Genomic DNA, 17,883 nt, shown 5'->3' with positions numbered 1-17,883 from the left:
TTTTTAGAATTTTGAGTCCTTATAAAAAATAATCAAAAACTGAAATTTTCATAAACAGAAATCATTGACACCATCAGGGTTATTAATTAGGATATGAATCACTTATTAATTTATTTATTTGAAGTTTGATATTGAACTATCAATGTTGATTAAGGAGAATACCAGCTGTAAAGAAATTACAAGTCGTTCCGGATTAGGTGGACCAAATTCAAAAGGAACAAAAGATGCTACAGAAGTGAGAAGAAGAGAAAATAAGGAAAAAATTAAAAGGAGGAAAAAAATTCAAGTACGAGAGAACAGGCAAAAAAATCAATATTTCCCCATAATATCAAAATCTAACCCAGTCTAGACAGAAGAGAAAGAAACGATACCAAAAACAGAGTAGAAAAGACGACAAACTTTTAGGAAAAACAAATTAGGGAGAATTTTTTATTTATATTTTTGAATACCAAAAGTAAAGGAATTGCAAGTTGTTCTGGAATAGGTGGACAAAATTCGAAAGGAACAAAAGATAGTACAGAAGGGGAATGAAGAAAAATTCAGAAAAAAAAATCTAAAAACGAAAGAACAGGTAAAAAAAATCAATAGTTCCCCATAATGCCATAATCCATACAACTTTTCAGGAAAATATTTTCAGCTTAGCCAAAGATGCCCTCAGATTATATACTCCATTGTGCAAGAAGAAAATAATTCTTCGATAAGATCATAAAGAAGTATGTGAGGTCAAATAAAAAAAAAACTACGTAAAAGTTCTTTTAGTTTTATCGTGTGATGAATATATTTAAGATCATAAATGGTCCAAACAACTCAAAATAGTTATCAATAATGAATTGAAAACTACAGCATTGATTTTATCAGTAGAAAACTTATAATCAAAATTGATAAATTTAGAGATACATGAGTAGGTATTGCACCACTTAATACATCTACTATTGACAATCATAAAGGGATGATTTGCAGAAGCTCTATTCCTATTCTTCTCGAAGAGATCATACCCATAATGTGCATGTTGCTCCCAAGTAAAACCCATGGCAGTAGAACAAAATTATTCAAAATGTAATTTTCTGTATTGAAGAGAGCTGACCTGCAACCATAGGATCAAGTGTAAAGCAATGGTTACATTTAGAAATCACAGACCTAAAAAACCAAAAGAAAGGTGAAAAAAAGGCCCCTGATATCACTACCATATTAACATAATCAAGAATTCGTGAGTCCTTCATGGCACTAGTTGAGCTTTTCACCAAGGTCTGCCAATTCCAGCATCCTATAGAGCATACAAAGAACAATTGAGAGGAAAATGGAATGATGTCGAAACTCGGTTTCATGCTTTCTTGCATTTTAACCCAATCTACATCGTGATGAAGAAAAACATTAGAGCCAAAAGAAAACAATTGAGAAACCCAATTTGGTATCAATGTAAATGACTTGCAAAAGCAAAGGTGACCAAGGGAAGAAAAAAGAGAGAGGAAGAAATCATTAATTGATTACATAGATCAGATGCTTTTTGCAGGCTTATTTGTCACATGAGAAAGTGAATCCAGAGATTGGTGGACAAAATCAACATTGAACATGGTGAATCCAGAGATTGGTTGTATTGAATTGTTGAGGTTTTAGAGGGACTTCACATTGTTCAAAATTGGTTGCAACTGATTAGTATGATTCTGAAATAGTGATTTGTGTTACTCTTAAAAAGAAATCAAAAAACAAAACAGAGCCCCCAAAAAAGAAAAATAAAATCCAGACAGGCTTCCCCATTTGCACTTTGCAGGTAAGAAACAATGAATTTGTAATAGTAAATTAAAACATAAAGAAAAACAAAATGACGCAACAGAACATAAGAACAGTACCTTCTAATGGAAAATCAAAACATAAACTAAAAACAACATGATGCAACAGAACATAAGAACAATGCCTGTTTGGCGCTATGAGAGAGTTTAGGGTTTTAGAATCATGGAGAGAGAGAGAGAGAGAGAGAGAGAGAGAGAGGGTTTTGGTTTTAGTATCATGGATAGAGAGAGAGAGAGAGAGAGAGAGGGTTTAGGGTTTTAGAATCATGGAGAGAGAGAGAGAGAGAGAGAGAGAGAGAGAGAGAGAGTTTTGGTTTTAGTATCATGGATAGAGAGAGAGAGAGAGGGTTTAGGGTTTTAGAATCATGGAGAGAGAGAGAGAGGGTTTACGGTTGTAGAATCATGGAGAGAGAGAGAGAGAGAGAGTTTGGAGTTTTAGAATCATGGATTTTGTGTGTGTGTTGGGGTGGGGGGGAACGAAAGAGTTTGATAAAGTCGAAGGTGAAATGATCAGAAAATGTTATGATTAATGTTAAATCAATCAAGATTTGCAAATGGGAATTGGTTCCTAGGATTTATGTGGGAGAAAAAAAATCCAAGGAGATTGGTGGAAAAAAAGAGTCCTAGAAGTATTCCGGTAAAATAAAAATCCCATGTTTGCTTGACCAGACAAAGGTGGGAAAAAAAAACCTTTGTTCGGTTACTTGAACTGTTGGGAAGAAAAAAAATTCTTCTCAAGCTTATTTTTGGTTCCTGGGATTATTTTGGGAAGGGATGAAAAGGTAATCATTACAAAAATGGGATTAAAAAAATTCACCACACAAGCAATCTTTACAAGAGTGGGATTAAAAAATATCTAGTGCTAAAAAGCAACCAAACATTGGATGGGATGAAAGTTTTACTAAAACTTCCTAGGACAAAATTTTTACTAGCAACCAAACAGAGTAAGGAATCCACCCCTTAGGGCACTCGTTAACCAAACCCAAGTTTTAAAGGCAAAGAAAAACATTAAAGGGGGTGAATTTATCCTCAAGCAGTGAACCATTCTCATAGAAACCGTTAAATGGAGGGATTTTATCCATTTAGGGGGGGATGTCATTTCCCTTTGCAAATCTTATTTCATTACATAAGTGTGTGACATGCTGATATGTACATGTGTTATGATGGTGTGTATGGGATTAACTAAAATGCAGTTATTATATAGTTAGGGCATATGGATTTAGGGTAGTGGGAGTTAGTTGTTGAAGATGTGTCTTGTTAGTGGGTGTTGGTTACTTATTTTGTGCTATGTAAGTGGGTTAATGGGGTAGTTATATGGCACTACCTTCATTCTCGTATTTAAGAAGTTTATGTTAATGAAAATGGAAAAGAAGAATTTTAGACAAAGGATGAGACTTTGTTCGAATCAAGCCATTAGGAGGTCAAGTTGCCACGAATCAACCTCTCTCCCGCTCATTTCTATTTTCTATTTTGTTTATTTGTGTTACGGCACGGAACACATGTGGTGGGCTGTTGAGAGCCTAGAGCACTATGTTGTTAGTGTATTATGCATTCGCCCCGGCTTTTCACTTGGGACAGCCCCCTCTATTGTAAAAGAGTAGTAATAAATACACTAGAGGAGGCTGTCCCAAGTAGAAAAAGGGGTGAATATATCACTTCCCTAAGATAAATTATATGGTGCAAGTATGTCCTTTTCCGAGGAAAATTAGGTGAAGCAAATCCAGAGTTTTTTGTACCGTTGTTGGCTAATGAATAGGCTAATCGTCTTGCTTGCGCTAGAGTTGATTGTCCGACGCTAGAGATAATCGACTCCTTACCTCCTTGTTATGTGTCCCTTTTTTTCATTTTTTTTGTGTTCTCCATGTTCTCCCAACCTCCTCGTTTTGAGTTTCTTTTTTCTTTTTGAATAGCAAAGAATTATATTAAAGGGAAAAGAAACATGGAAAATCCTGGACGATCAAGAAGATCAATGCAATACAAGAACAAATCACAAAACTACCAAAGCCGACCTCATTAGCCAACAACGGTACAAGGGGGACGGAAATCGAAGACTTCCAAAGCCGACCTCAAGCAACCATCCCTTTCTAGCCTATCGGCCTCAAAGTTTGCCGCACTCCTTACATGATGATATGAAGGGCACATTTTGTTAAAGTATAAAAGATTAAATAACACCATCTCCAATGGCTTAAGATTTTGAAGTAATTTGTTGTTGGCTAAAATCAAGAAACTATTGTACGTCTGGTGAGAAGTAGCTAAACAAAAATATGGAAACTAATGTCTCCAAGTGGTGAGAAGTAGCTAGAAACCTGGAAATAAAAATGGGTTTTCTAGAAATTGTAATTCACTTTAACGAGTTAGTCTTACTAATAATCCCAGTTGAGTACCGTAGATGATTGTTTAGAAGATTTGTGACATTACGAGGATTTTACCGTTCGAACTTGTTTTAACTGTGGTTGAAACAATGCAAGCAATGCCTTAACGAGTCTGATCATTCTAAAATATTGAACAAAATACAGCTCTATTACTGGCTAGGAGGTTTGTCAAATCCTCACCGCACAAGCCACGAAACATATTCGTTTGGATGATTTTCTTAAAGACTTTTGCCAGCTAAAAATGTTTGCTCACCGTGGCCACATGGGTTCCGTTTTATTTTATATCTTTTCCCAAACGAATTACTCCCTTTTCCTAGCTCTATAAATACCCACCCCTTCTCACTCTATAAACACCAGCCATCCACTAACCTCTTAACTATACCAAGTGTTTGAAGATGGCCTCAAAGAGCTCAGCATCAGCTGCTCTTTTCCTCTCCCTCAACCTTCTCTTCTTTGTCCTTGCCACCGCTACCCATAGCTCCCCTTGCCCTCCACCTCCTGCCCCAAAACCAAAACCAAAGCCAAAGCCTTGCCCTCCCCCAACTCCTACCCCTTCTTCGGGCGGTAAGTGCCCTATTGATGCCCTAAAGCTAGGGGTATGTGCCAATTTGCTGGGGTTGGTGAATGTGGCGGTGGGCTCCCCACCAACTCTCCCATGCTGTAGTCTGCTCCAAGGTTTGGCTGATCTTGAAGCTGCTCTTTGCCTTTGCACGGCCATCAAAGCCAATATTCTGGGCATAAATCTCAACGTCCCAATCTCCCTTAGTCTCCTACTGAATGTATGCGGGAAAAGTACCCCATCTGGCTTCCGATGCGCCTAAGCACTTTATCTCTTCATCTTTGCAATTGTTGGTTATTTTCTTCTTTCTTGTTAGAGTCTTTATGTTCTGTCTGTGCTAGTGAATAAGCAAGCCCTCAATAGTTCCAACTGTGAGAATGAGCATCTTGTATGCAACATGGAGTGGCATAGAAGCATGATGGTATTAATCTTTGAAATGGAGTGATTATAATAGGGTGTCTTAGAGTTGTTTGGGGTTGATATTTGTATTGAATTCCTTATGGATTAAATGAATCTTGCCTTGTTTTTGGCTTCATGTTTTTGGATTCCATCCTCACTTTTGCCACGGTATACTTAAGTTTTGGTTCTTTCCCCAGAGAAATTATATGGTGAATGCGCATGTAAATCGGTATTGGCGGTACAACAGAAGTACCACTCATGATATTTGATCCAGCAGCAGCATCTTAAGAAGTGCTCTGCTGTTGGATCAAATATCAAGGGCAGTACAGCCAATACCGACTTACAAGCGCATCCACCATATATATAAAATCTCCATTATCCATATTGGATTGAGATATTCAGATTTACCGCTAGGCAAAGCAAATTGCTTGAGAGAGAGAGAGAGAGAGAGAGAGAGAGAGAGAGAGAGAGAGAGTAGTGGTTGGGCCTGTAGCTCAAGGGTAGAGGCTTTGTATCTCAACCTTGAGGTCGTAGGTTCGATCCCAGCTTACCAACAAAAAAAAGGAGAGAGATTATCGAAATCGGATTTGGTAATAATTAGGAGAGGCAACAGTTGGAAAAATCCGGAAAATATTATTGAAGAGTTCAGGAAGAATGGAAAAACACAATGCATTTTTCAACTTAAAACACAATGTTGGAATTTTAATCAAACTTAAGCAGAAGTAGATCGTCACTTGCAGCCGTTATAATCAGATTGAAGCCGTTGATGATCCTCGTGATCCGACCGTTGAAAAAACTCTCCGACAAACACGGCCAACTCGATCTGATGTAGTCTTTAGATCTAAGCAAGCCTTATACTTATATCGATCTTGGAGATCAGGGACCACCCAGATAGAGGACCCTTAACCCTTAAGTTTTTTTTTTTTTAGTAAAAGTTGCTCCCATTAAGCAAGTCCTTAATTTAACAGAATCAATACGCAGGATAGGCTGAAAGCACAACTTTTTCATTTGTTGAACAAATATTTTATGTGTAATTCGGATGAGAAATCCGTTTTGCATCTTTTCATCCATTGCAAAGTGCCTTCACTCATTTGGAGTATCGTTCTTAGATGATACAGGGTTGATTGGGTTTTCAGTAATTCTATTCAAGAGTTGTTGTGGAGTTGGGGAACAACATGCGTCGGTTCTCTCGGTTTAACATTATAGCATCTCACACCTTTTGTTGTCATCTGGATTATTTGGAAGGAGAGAAATTATTGTATCTTTGGAGGCAAAGGATCATATCTCATGTGGATGGTTTAAAATATTAGATTTGCAGTGGTTTCTTGGGCTTTGCAACAACATTCTTTTCAGGTTATATGCTCAGTGGTTACCATTATAAGCAAATGTGACACAATTTTGATAAGTAGCATTCCAAAAGCTGAAGAGGTAGCAAAATGAAAACCCCCTCCTAGAAACGTCATTAAACTCAATATTGACGGTTACTCCCTTGGCAAAATAGGAATAACTGGTATTAGTGGCGTTTGAGTGCCATTATCTTCTCCTTTCTGGATATCTATCAGAACCACTAATTCTTCAGAAGCTGATTTCCAAGCGCTCCGGCCTCCTTCATTAACCAGATGGAAGGGAACTTGGAAGTGGAAAGTGATTCATCCAACACTGCATGCATTGTAGGTCAAAGGGATTAATGTCGGTCTGCGGAGATTCGCCAATTTATTAGATGAGATTAGAGGTCTTTGTTTGCATGGTGCTCTCTTTTTCTCTCATACCACGGAGGGCCAATGGTTTGGCCGATTGCCTATCCAAATTGGGAGCTACTAGAGCTACATAGTATATGCTGAACTGCACTTGTAATTATCTTTTATTTAATAAATGTTTTCTTTTTAAAAAAAAATCATGTTCCCATACTGAATTGTCGTTGTTGAACAAGGAATCCTATTATCTTGTTATTATCTGCTGGGCTTACAATTATAAAATCCAATGGAGACTCTTAGCCCCTTGTTTTCCGAATCAGCCATGTCTCCACATGATTTTTCCTTTATATTTTATTTTAGTGGGTCATCTAGGATCATACCCGTGAACCACGATCGCGACGTGGACTGAGCTCAAAGTGAAATCAGTGAATAAAAAAACAGCATATTAGTGTGAAAACGAGAAAATATTTAACACTACAAGGCAATATTTGACTTCAGATTTTGTCCACACATCATTTGTTGCTATTATTATAAATTATAATGTTGATTACACATTTGGAATGCTCGTGACACTTCCATCAAGCAAGCAAGTTGGCGAGGAGAAGAGAAGCGAACATGATAAGGTGGTAGATTATTCTTTGAAGTGAAAAAGACTTCTATACTTAATTTCCTTCTTCAGAATAGTATTCCTAATACTACATTTCTATTATCTACGGGACATGCATGTACTCTTATATCCAGTCCCTTCGTGGTAATTATGTGATCGAAAGGATGATATCTCCACCCTCTATTCCAGCATTTGCACTCCCATTTGTTTCTCTTTTCCTAAATATATATGCCTACATTTTGATTGTCTCTTGTTTGTTGTTTCAGCTCCGTTTCTTTCGACGAAAAAATGGACGTAAAATTTGTTTTATCCTCATCTCTACAGAGACAAATTTTACGTCAAAAGAAAGGAGCCTTTATGAAAAATAAAAAGGGATTGAAAATAGTGAGGAATGAGGGTGGAAATATATTTTTTCAATAACCATCTTTATTGTGGAAAAAAAAATAAAGAATTATATATAATACAAGGCAGGAATTGGCCAATGAACAAATGGCTTCTAGAAACACCCAATTTAGCAACTTTGTCACCTTTGTGCTTACTGGAATGTGAGCAAATGAACCCAATGTCCCTATTGCTACATAAATTCATCACTACGTCAATGAAAGAGCCAAGTCTTCACAGACCAGAAGAACTACGGTGGGCCCAAGAGATAACATTAGACCAATCCCCCTCCACTCTCAATGTCCAATCCATATCTATAGCCAGCACACGAAAAATACCATTGTTCTCTCGTGTCAATATCAATTAATCGGGCTGTATGAATTTCTAGTGTACACAATTTGAGAGATTTTGTTAAATTACATTGCCGACATCGAAAACCTCTCAAATCAAACATCCACAATGGCTTCTCTCTACCATAGAAACAAATGGTGTAAATTAACCTCTTAAGTCAAATGGCAATTGGAGGAGAACAATATCTCACGTTCTATTTTAGGGCAATATTGTTTTTTCTGTAGCCATTGACTGATTTACAACACAGGTCTCGTTTAGATGGATTTATACTTTAAGCGAATTTTCTTTTAACAACAAAATGGTTTTACAGACCTTAGGACATGAAACAAATGGTAATTTTAGCCATTCTAAAAAAAGAACAAATGGTAATTTTAGTCTATTATAATTGCATCGGCAGTAACTAATTGGGAAAAGGGTCTGACTGGTAGGAGAACCAGCAACACATGAAATGTTACAACATCATGGCTGAATTGGTATGTGTGACATTGAATGTAACAATAGGAGATACCAAAGCCAAAAAATTAAAATTGCACCAAAGTGATTAAAACATCAGCCCGAAAGATTTGAATTCTGATCGTTGCTCAACTTCTAATTTTTGAAGGTCATCGACCAGATGGTTAGCATGTATCATTCAATAAGTATTTCTCGGAAATGAAATATTTATAGTAGGACCCACCTGATGAAAGGTTTGGACCAGTTGGAATCATATGGGTGGGCCCAATCACCGGTTTCTTTCAATAGGTGCCCCACTTTCCCACCATCTCCTCCCCCCCCCCCTGCTGTTTAATTGTCTTTCCTAAATATTCATTTTCAAGGAAAGACAAATAGAAGAGGCTGTAAATAACAGATATTGGCAGTTATCAATGGCTGTGTGTCCTAGTAGTACTAGCTAGCAGGTTTCAATTTCCATTGAAATTAAAGAGAAAAAAATTTATTTTAGAAAAAAATCCATAGAAAATTTGTTAACCAAATGCTAAAAAATTATTTTACAAGGAAAAATATCAAAAAAATAAAAAATATAAAATCCCTACATCCAAACGGTCCCATAGTGTCTGTGTCTATCGCGTTTATACAGTTGAATCACTCTCTTATCTGTGAATAATCTGAACTTCTTAATAGAATTAATTTGCTCAGTTAATTTTGCCTCTTACTAAGGCTAACATTAAATAATAAAATATGGGTTACATTAAAATTCAAAATACATAACTGGAAGAGAGGGAGATTGCAGCCACTATGGTCGGTTATACCAACTGCCTAGATTTCAAATTCAAAATGAGTAGAGAGGTTGCAGCCACTTGTGCTGGTTACAAAACTACCTAAAGGTGTACACAACATAAATACAAAATTCAAAATTGAATTGCTGTCCGGCTCAAGTATGCAATACTTTATCACTTCTAAATAAGTAAAATAACTCTTAAAAACAAAGGAATTAATATAAATTGCTTACAAGTATGTAATGTCTAGGATTAGGTTAATGCCACATTGATTACGGCTAAGGTTAGGGGAAGAACCTATAGAGAATGAGTGAGAGAGACAGAGAGTAGACTTGAGACTTCATTTGTATGCATGATGGAAGTGGTTTTAATTATGGATTTTATATGGCAGAATATCCTTCATTAATACTATTTCATTAGTATTTTCGAAGATTAGTGTCCTCCAATAAAAATTAAGTTGCTTTGGCGGATTCCGTTGTTATGTATAAGTAATCTAATATTGTCTGCCCAGATCCCACACTGTAGATATTGCCTAGTTCTGGGTGTCTTACCCTCCCCGGTTTTGTTTTCCATCAGCACTAACCGTGCCCGACCCACTCCGCAGGGCCCACCCATTGGAGATGCTTAAAACACGTCTACACAAGGAGAGAGAGGGTTCACATATAGCCCAAGAACCTTCTCTCCCTTTATGATATGGGATCTTACAAATACAATTTTGGACCGTAGGATTTGGATCTGAATTGAATTTGCTAGATCCATCTGTCATGCCCAAGTCCTATCCAACCTTCCGAATCCATCGGACCATCAATCGACACCCTGACTTTGGATTCCCTCAAAATAACATTATTTGCTAATGATATATTTTTTTCTTTTGAAAAGGAATAATCGTATTTACAAATAATTGTTATAATGAATTAATAGTTATCTTTAGATGATATAATGCCTCCTTGGATAGCCCCAAAAGGATCCTTACTTGCTAGTAAAATTATCAATGTTAATCGTATTTGCAAATTGGGTATCAAGGACACTTTGGAAGCAATTCACTATATTATTTCTATAACTCTTTAACTAATATTTACATATAATCATATTTAACTTCAAAACCATTTGCATGTAAGTTTATACACAAATAATTATTAGAAGTAGCAGTAGAGGGCCATACTTCCTAATATTCAATTTGCAAAGAAGTCCTAATATTCAATTTGCAAGTAAGATTTAAATTAAAATATCTTCATTTACCAAAACAGGACCTATTTTGGTGGCATCTATCCAAAGAGGCCCCAAATATTCAGCACCATGGTCCTTACAGAGTAGTGTAGGGAAATAATAGCCTGCCATCGCTAAATGGCATTTTGTTCCATCCCCACCACACAAAGATCCAAACATTTTCTTATCGACCACACGCTTTGCCAGCTAAATGCCTCTTCAACTTGGCCACATGGCCACCATTTTATTTTTAATTTTCCTATTAAACAAGGCTCCTCTTCCTCTATAAATACCCATCTTCCACTGCCAAATTCTACACCCCGAGACCCACTACACCAAGTGTTTGAACATGGCCTCAAAGAGCTCTGCATCCATTGCTCTTTTTCTTGCCCTCAACCTTTTGTTCTTCACCCTTGTCACTGCCAATGGTTGTGGATGCAATCCTACACCTACCCCAAAGCCAAAGCCTAAGCCTAAGCCTAAGCCAAAACCCACCCCTAGCCCTTCTCCTCCTACCGGTGGTAAGTGCCCTAGCGATACCCTAAAGCTTGGAGTATGTGCTAATTTGCTTGGGCTGGTGAACGTGGTTGTGGGTTCTCCTCCAACTCTCCCATGTTGCTCTTTACTTCAAGGTCTAACCGATCTTGAAGCAGCTGTATGTCTTTGCACGGCCATAAAAGCCAGTGTCTTGGGCTTGAATCTCAATGTTCCTGTCTCCCTTAGTTTACTACTGAATACTTGCGGGAAAAAGGACCCATCTGGATTCCAATGCGCCTAATTAATCACTTCCTTATCTAGTTGGCTTTATCTTCTACGCTTTTATTGTATCTTTGTGTTTCGTTTGGTGCTCGTGAATAATGCCTTAATAATTCCTAGTCCGTGAAGATAGCTACTGATCAGTGTAATATTATTATTGGTGGAGCTGGTTGATAATATTTTCATTCAGTGCGATGAAAAAATCATGGTATATTTGGTCTTCCACCAACTTTTCTCTCTTCTTTCTGTTTGTTTTTCCCTTTTTCTTTAATAGGATGGCTGGGTTTCTCCTTCATAAGGTGGGGAAGATAACAACGTTGATTGGCTTATTTACATGGAGATAAATGCTACTTTTGTTACATGAGTTGGCTCTATGGGTGAATTCTATTGTTAATGTGGCAATTTAGTACATGTATTATAGTTTTAGGTATGAATTTAGTAGTTTCTAGAAGTTTTTTTTAAGTGTTCGAGGATGTTAAAACCTTGTCTTGAAGTTAGAAAGTATGCTTAATTAGAGCTATAAATAGTGGAATAGTGATCTGAAGAAACACCTGCTTTACCGGATTTGGGTGGGCGAACCAGTCTAGCTTTACTTACACAATGCACTACATGGCGATTGTCTATTTTGATCTAATGAAACACAGCAAGTCCAACTTATTGTTTTAGGTCAGGCTGTAGATGATCCTATATATGTCAGTTGAAGAAACCTTAATGGAAAAAGAACTAATCCCATTGTAAATAATTCTTTCATTTAGTCCCTTTTTATTATTAATCCCTTTTACTCCCCAGTTGCCCCATCAAATGGAAGGGCCCCCAGCAAATGGAAAGCAACCTTCCAAGGCTTAAATTACGAGTTTGTGAGCTGATTTTTTGTATAGTAAAAGCTTTTTTATTGTTGATTCAACTCATAGATGTAGTAACAAAATGTAAATACCCACAAAAATCTTTTATATTCGTGAACTTCGTGTTTGTGATTTTTGTACAGTAAAAGCTTTTCGATCGTTGATTCAACTCACAGATGTAGTGAGAAAATGTAAAAACCCACAAAAATCTTTTATATTGGTGAATTTTGTGCTATTTTTTATTTCACACTTAATTGTGTTCCCAACAAGCCCAAGTTGACAGTTCCACCACAGAACAACATTTTTTTAATGTTGGCCTTGTCACTTACGGATAATATCTGCCACAAATCTCATATGGCGATCAATAGCTCAATTACAATATTCTCATCGCTACGTGCCAAAATAATATGCCAAAAGCATCAAGAACATGGAACACATTCGGCTAGGCCCTTAACTGAATAGGATTGTAACATTCCAGCAGGCATTATATCGGACAGCTCTGGCAACCTTCTCTGTAGAGACTTTCACTCCGGTTGTCATCTAGGTAGCCCTTTTCGCAACTCGCCCCTTGTGTCCAAATGTTCACTTTGTGATGACTGTCACTCTAGTTGCTCTCATACCAAATGTAAAATACCAAACCAATATGCTAAAACATTTTTTTAATGGTAACGAATTGAATTAATAGAGAAAAGAAACACAGGGGAGAACCCCAACGATCGAGGTGATCAAATAATATATGGAAACATAGGAAAACAATACAGAAAGCAAACCGATCGAGGAGGGAGAAAATAAAAAAACTTCCAACTCTGTCTGTGAAACCCCCCTTCCGAGTTTGTCTATTGGACTCACTATTAGCCGATCTTTTTACATGATGAAATAAGATGAAAGATCCCACGACTTGATCTGAAATCTCATCAAGCCACTGCAAACCGTCATGGATGGGCTTCACTTCCCTTCAACCATCTTATCATGTTCAAAGAGTCACCCACTACTCTAACCTTGTCTAGAAGCTCTTGATCAATCAACTTGATTCCTTGGTGCACCACTCTTATCTCTGTCTCATTGGATTCACCAATCTCAATGGTGCCCGAATATGCTCATAATGTGTTTCCACTTTCATCTCCAAGTAGGCTGCCTATTCCGACCAATCTAGGGTTCCCCAAACTGGAGCCACCAAAATTTAACTACTTGAGATCGTAACTCACACATGGGTATTACTGGCTTTCTAGCCCCTGATTCAGGATATCACATGATCGCGCGCTTTAACATTATAAAGCCAACTATTATGAAGAAAAATGCTAAAAAGAAATGAGCTGTCAGGCTACTTTAAAAAAAGACACTAAGGGTGCATGTGTTTTGATTGCAGGAATCAGGGGCTAGAAAGCCTAGAATTGACGTCCTATCCTCCGCCTGATTCCGATGTTTGGTTCAAAAAATGAATAAAAACAGCGCAGTGGAATTAACATGGGGTGGAATCATTGGGGGAAATGCTGGAATATGTTTCCAGCCCCAATGAATGGTATTGTGACTCCACCTCGGCCGGAATAACATTTATATTGAAAATTTTAATTAAATTTTAATTTTCATTTCGTTTCCAGGGAAATCAGAATGCCGAGTCCGATATCTGATTGCTTCATGTAATCCAAGTACACGCGACATTTCTATCACCAAGAAAATATGGGTGGATATTTCTACTCTCTTATTTATTAAAATGCATCATTCTCTTTATGTGTCATTTCTTCGTTGCTTCGTACCATTCATTGTTCATTGTCAATATCAATGAACAAAGGAAAAATTGCCAATGGGGGACACCAAAATACAAGAATTGTGAACCGAGGACACATTTTTGAAAAAATTGTTAAAGAGGGTTGATAACCCCCTTTCGAGAGTTTGATAACCCCATTTAGAGGGTTGATAACCCCCTTTGAGAGAGTTGATAACCCCAATTTCGTCCCTCTCTAACAATTTTTCAAAAGTGTGTCCCCCGTTCACAATTCTTGTATTTTGGTGTAACCCATTGGCAATTTTTCCATGAACAAATTCATGATGCGTTGAGGGAGCAAAACAGGGAGTGGAAATGTCTGCTTCCAAAGCCCAGTTTGAGAAAAACTTTGAAATAATGGATTGTTAAAACTGAACATCTAAACGTCAGTTTCACTTATTAATTCCAATCCATGAATTATTTTGTGTAAGCTATCACCTTAAGTCACGGGAATTAATAAGAAAAGAGATTTGCTAGGGAACATCGCAAAAGGCATTTCGCAGGCCGGCTGTTGCATGAGAGTGCAGCAACCTCAGACGAATTAAATGAATAAGACAAAATCTGCGGTGAATTTATCATGACCTATAAATAAACAATCCCTCTTTCTTACCTTCAAAAATATCACCATCAACGGTATAAAGATGGAAAGGTGGAAGAGGCATAAAAGTAGTAAAAGGGTGGTGCTCTTGTAAAGAATTAAGGGGGTGTGGGGGTGTCTAATTATTTGATTTTGCTCACGTCACATTATGCACTCACTCCTCGTGACCATGCCCATTGGTTAACCATTGTACTTATTTCACGAAAATGCTAGAGACAATCGCTTACCACCTATTTCTGAATAGATGATCCTAAAATCATGCGGTGGTCTATCTCTTCTATCCTCCGTAGCATTGGATCAGCCCTCCGGTCCGCTCAGCCCAATTATTGGTTTTTCTTTACTGAGGGGCTCGCAGCAGAGCCGGACTGACTTTCCGAACTCCTTCGATGATGCCGGGATCTTTCCCGTGGCGCGGGGTCTTCCTGGGCTCGGTGCTTTTGCGCGGAGCGGGATCGTGACCTCCGACGGTGGTGAGGCTCTGTATGGGCATGCCTGGTTCTGGAGTGATGGACTCGCCTTGTGGAGTGGTGGGTCCGGTCTCCACTGGGGGGCGCTTGCTCTCCCCTGTGGGCATTCGACCTTTCCTGTACAGGTCGTGGAGCTTCTGGGGATGTTGGGGAAGCGCTTGGATCAGATGTTGGTATTGACCGACAAGAGCAGTCATCTGTTGGAAGAGAGCTTGCACTTGATCCGGAGTGGGAGTGTGATTGAGGTGTTCCGAATGAGCTGAGCTCTGCTCTGCTGTAGCAGAGGGAGCCACCACCTGCGAGGCGATTCGCTCGCTCCGGGTCCTGCGAGGTACTACGGCTCGGGTAGTTCGGACGGTTGGTACCCGAGCACTCTTCTGCCCTGCCATTTTGTATAGAGGATTCGAACAGCTTTTAGTTCGGGTCCCACGGATGGCGCCAATCTGTTAGGCCTAAAATCAGTAACAGATACGGCAGTGACGTAAGAGCTGAGCTGGAGGACCCGAGGAGCCGAAGTAAAGGAGCTGAGTCCTGCACAAGAGCATACGAGGTCAGAAGACCAACCCGGAGTCGTTGCTCCGGACGGGCCATTCGACACTCAAGTCAGTATGAGCAGGAGTGCAAAGCCAAAAATTTAGGAGTGGTAGCTTAGAAGTCAGTACCCCTTACTTTGAGCCTTGAGAGGCCTTTTATAGAGGGAGGCCTGGGGCCTGGGGTGGTTGAATTACCTACCCCAGGACAGGTGTCGGCCCTTCTGTTGGTTTAGGTTTACCTACTCTCAGGTAATTACCGGATTACTCCTGGGCATGTGTCAATTTCGTGGTGGGCCCTTCCGGGGCCACGTGTCGAGAACTCATTAGTTGTTGTTTTTCATACCCCATCACCGTTGAATATTATCTTAAGCATATAATACTCATTTGGAATGGGACAAAGATCATCTTGGTTTTGCAATGATAATCTTTAAGATCAATAGTCTTTTCTTTTCTTTTTTCGATTGGTTAAGATCAACAGTCTTGATTTCACATTCACGCCCGCATGTTACGGAAAAATTTGCTCGTTACCAATGATCCAGACAAGGACTTTCAGCCTCGTTACTAGGGGTGTAAACGAGCCGAGCCGAGCCAAGCTTGGCCAGGCTCGGCTCGGCTCGGTAAGGCTCGGCCAGGCTCGCGAGCCTTATCGAGCTTGGGTTATATTAAATTCACACCCCTCATCTTCCCTGGACAGCCCTATCTAGTGTAATTTGACTACTCTTTTTACACTACGGGAGGTGGTCCAAGTAACAAATGGGGTTCCAAAAAAAAATGACATATTTTGCCTCCCCCTTTCACTCCCTGGACAACCCTTTTAGTGTATATATTAACATATAATATATATATATATATATATATATATATATATATATATATATATAAATATATTAAATTCTTAACGAGCCGAGCTGAGCCGAGCCTGGCCTAACTCGGGCTTGGCTCGTTAAGCTTAACGAGCCTGGCCAGCCGGCTCGGCTCTGCTCGGCTCGTTAAGGATTTGAGCTCGAGCCAAGCTCGAGCGAGCTTCCGAGCCCGAGCCAAAATTGACACCCTCCAATAAATAAACAAGCTCCCATTCTATTGGTGGCCATACACTCTGTCTCTCACGTGAAGAGAATGGGTACAAGTGAGAACACCCCATCTTGAATTGTGGGCCGTAGGACTTTTATGTCGGTCATGTAATACATCCCCCTCTCTCTCTCTCTCTCTCTCTCTCTCAATGCATGTCAGCTATTAGTTATGCTATAAAAGAGTAGTAATCCCCTTCCCAGTACTCATCAGGACTACTTTCAAAGCCCCAAATTCCTTGTTCTTTGTTAAATAGCAGTCCTTTTGTGTGTGATAACACTAGAAAGATGGAAGGTTATACTAGGACTACCCTCTCTTCTTCCTCTGTCCTTGGAACCTTCTCACTCTCCTTGTCTTGACCTCCCAAACATGCTCAGCTTCAAGATCCCTTCCCAACACAAAAACCAGCATAGACTTCATCAGATCATCCTGTGTTAAAACTACCTACCCAAAACTGTGCTTTGAATCTCTCTCTGATTACGCAAATGATATCCAAACAAGCCCCAACCAAATAATTCATGCCGCCTTATCAGTTAGCTTCAAAGGCGCCCAGTCCACTTCAGCCATGGTCTCCAATTTCTCAATAGGGCACAATTTGAAGGCTAATGAGGCAGCTGCAATAAGGGATTGTGTTGAAAATATGAGTGAATCTGTGGATGAGCTTAGGGAATCAATAGAGGAGATGGGAAATCTTGAAGGCCCCTATTTTGAGCTTCAAATGAGCAACATACAGACATGGGTGAGTGCTGCTCTTACAAATGAGAATACGTGCATGGATGGCTTTGAAGAAGGTTCCATTGATGGAAAGGTTAAGAACTTGGTGAGGAAACGTATTGTGAATGTTGCCCAGCTGACTAGCAATGCTTTGGCTCTCATTAGCAGTCTTGCCTCTACCCATGAAAAATTGCCATAGAAGAATTTAAGTTCTAGCAAGGTTGTTGTAGTTTTTCCTATGTGGCTAAAGGTTAGAAGACATGTTGAGTGTGTACATGCTTCTTTTATGTATATCTTTCTTGTGTTGACCGAATAGTAGAATACAATTATAAAAATTTCAAATAGACATGCCCACTTTTTTGACAAATTTGTGTGGAGAATTTCCTTTGGCCAAAGGGCTGACTGACGGGTCTAGTCTTCTTTCTATTGTTTACCTAAATAGGTTTACAATCAGGGCAAATTAATTAATTCTCATGTGTTGTTGTAGATATGATCGGGGTTTTAAATTTCGACCGAGATCCGAAATTTTAAGTTTCGGTCGAGGTCGAAATCGAAATCGGGTATACCCAAAAC

At 38.9% G+C, this 17,883-nt stretch overlaps 1 protein-coding gene and 2 pseudogenes across 1 annotated transcript; all 3 read left to right on the top strand.

Moving 5' to 3' along the window:
• The first annotated feature begins 4,490 nt into the window (after positions 1–4,490).
• LOC143877337 (putative lipid-binding protein AIR1B pseudogene) lies at positions 4,491–5,253 on the top strand (annotated as a pseudogene).
• A 5,609-nt stretch (positions 5,254–10,862) lies between these two features.
• Positions 10,863–11,551, top strand: LOC143877336 (lipid transfer protein EARLI 1-like). Its single transcript, XM_077379337.1, has one exon. The coding sequence runs from the start codon at positions 10,920–10,922 to the stop codon at positions 11,346–11,348; it is 429 nt and encodes a 142-aa protein (XP_077235452.1). The 5' UTR covers positions 10,863–10,919; the 3' UTR covers positions 11,349–11,551.
• A 5,332-nt stretch (positions 11,552–16,883) lies between these two features.
• LOC143876334 (21 kDa protein pseudogene) lies at positions 16,884–17,652 on the top strand (annotated as a pseudogene).
• Positions 17,653–17,883: the final 231 nt, after the last annotated feature.

This window comes from Tasmannia lanceolata, unplaced genomic scaffold (genome assembly GCF_043159265.1).
Source record: "Tasmannia lanceolata isolate RefF3 unplaced genomic scaffold, GAP_Taslan_0.1 ptg000005l, whole genome shotgun sequence".
NCBI lineage: Eukaryota > Viridiplantae > Streptophyta > Magnoliopsida > Canellales > Winteraceae > Tasmannia > Tasmannia lanceolata.
Note: the sequence above shows the minus strand (reverse complement) of the source record. Positions and strands in the feature narration are given on the sequence as shown.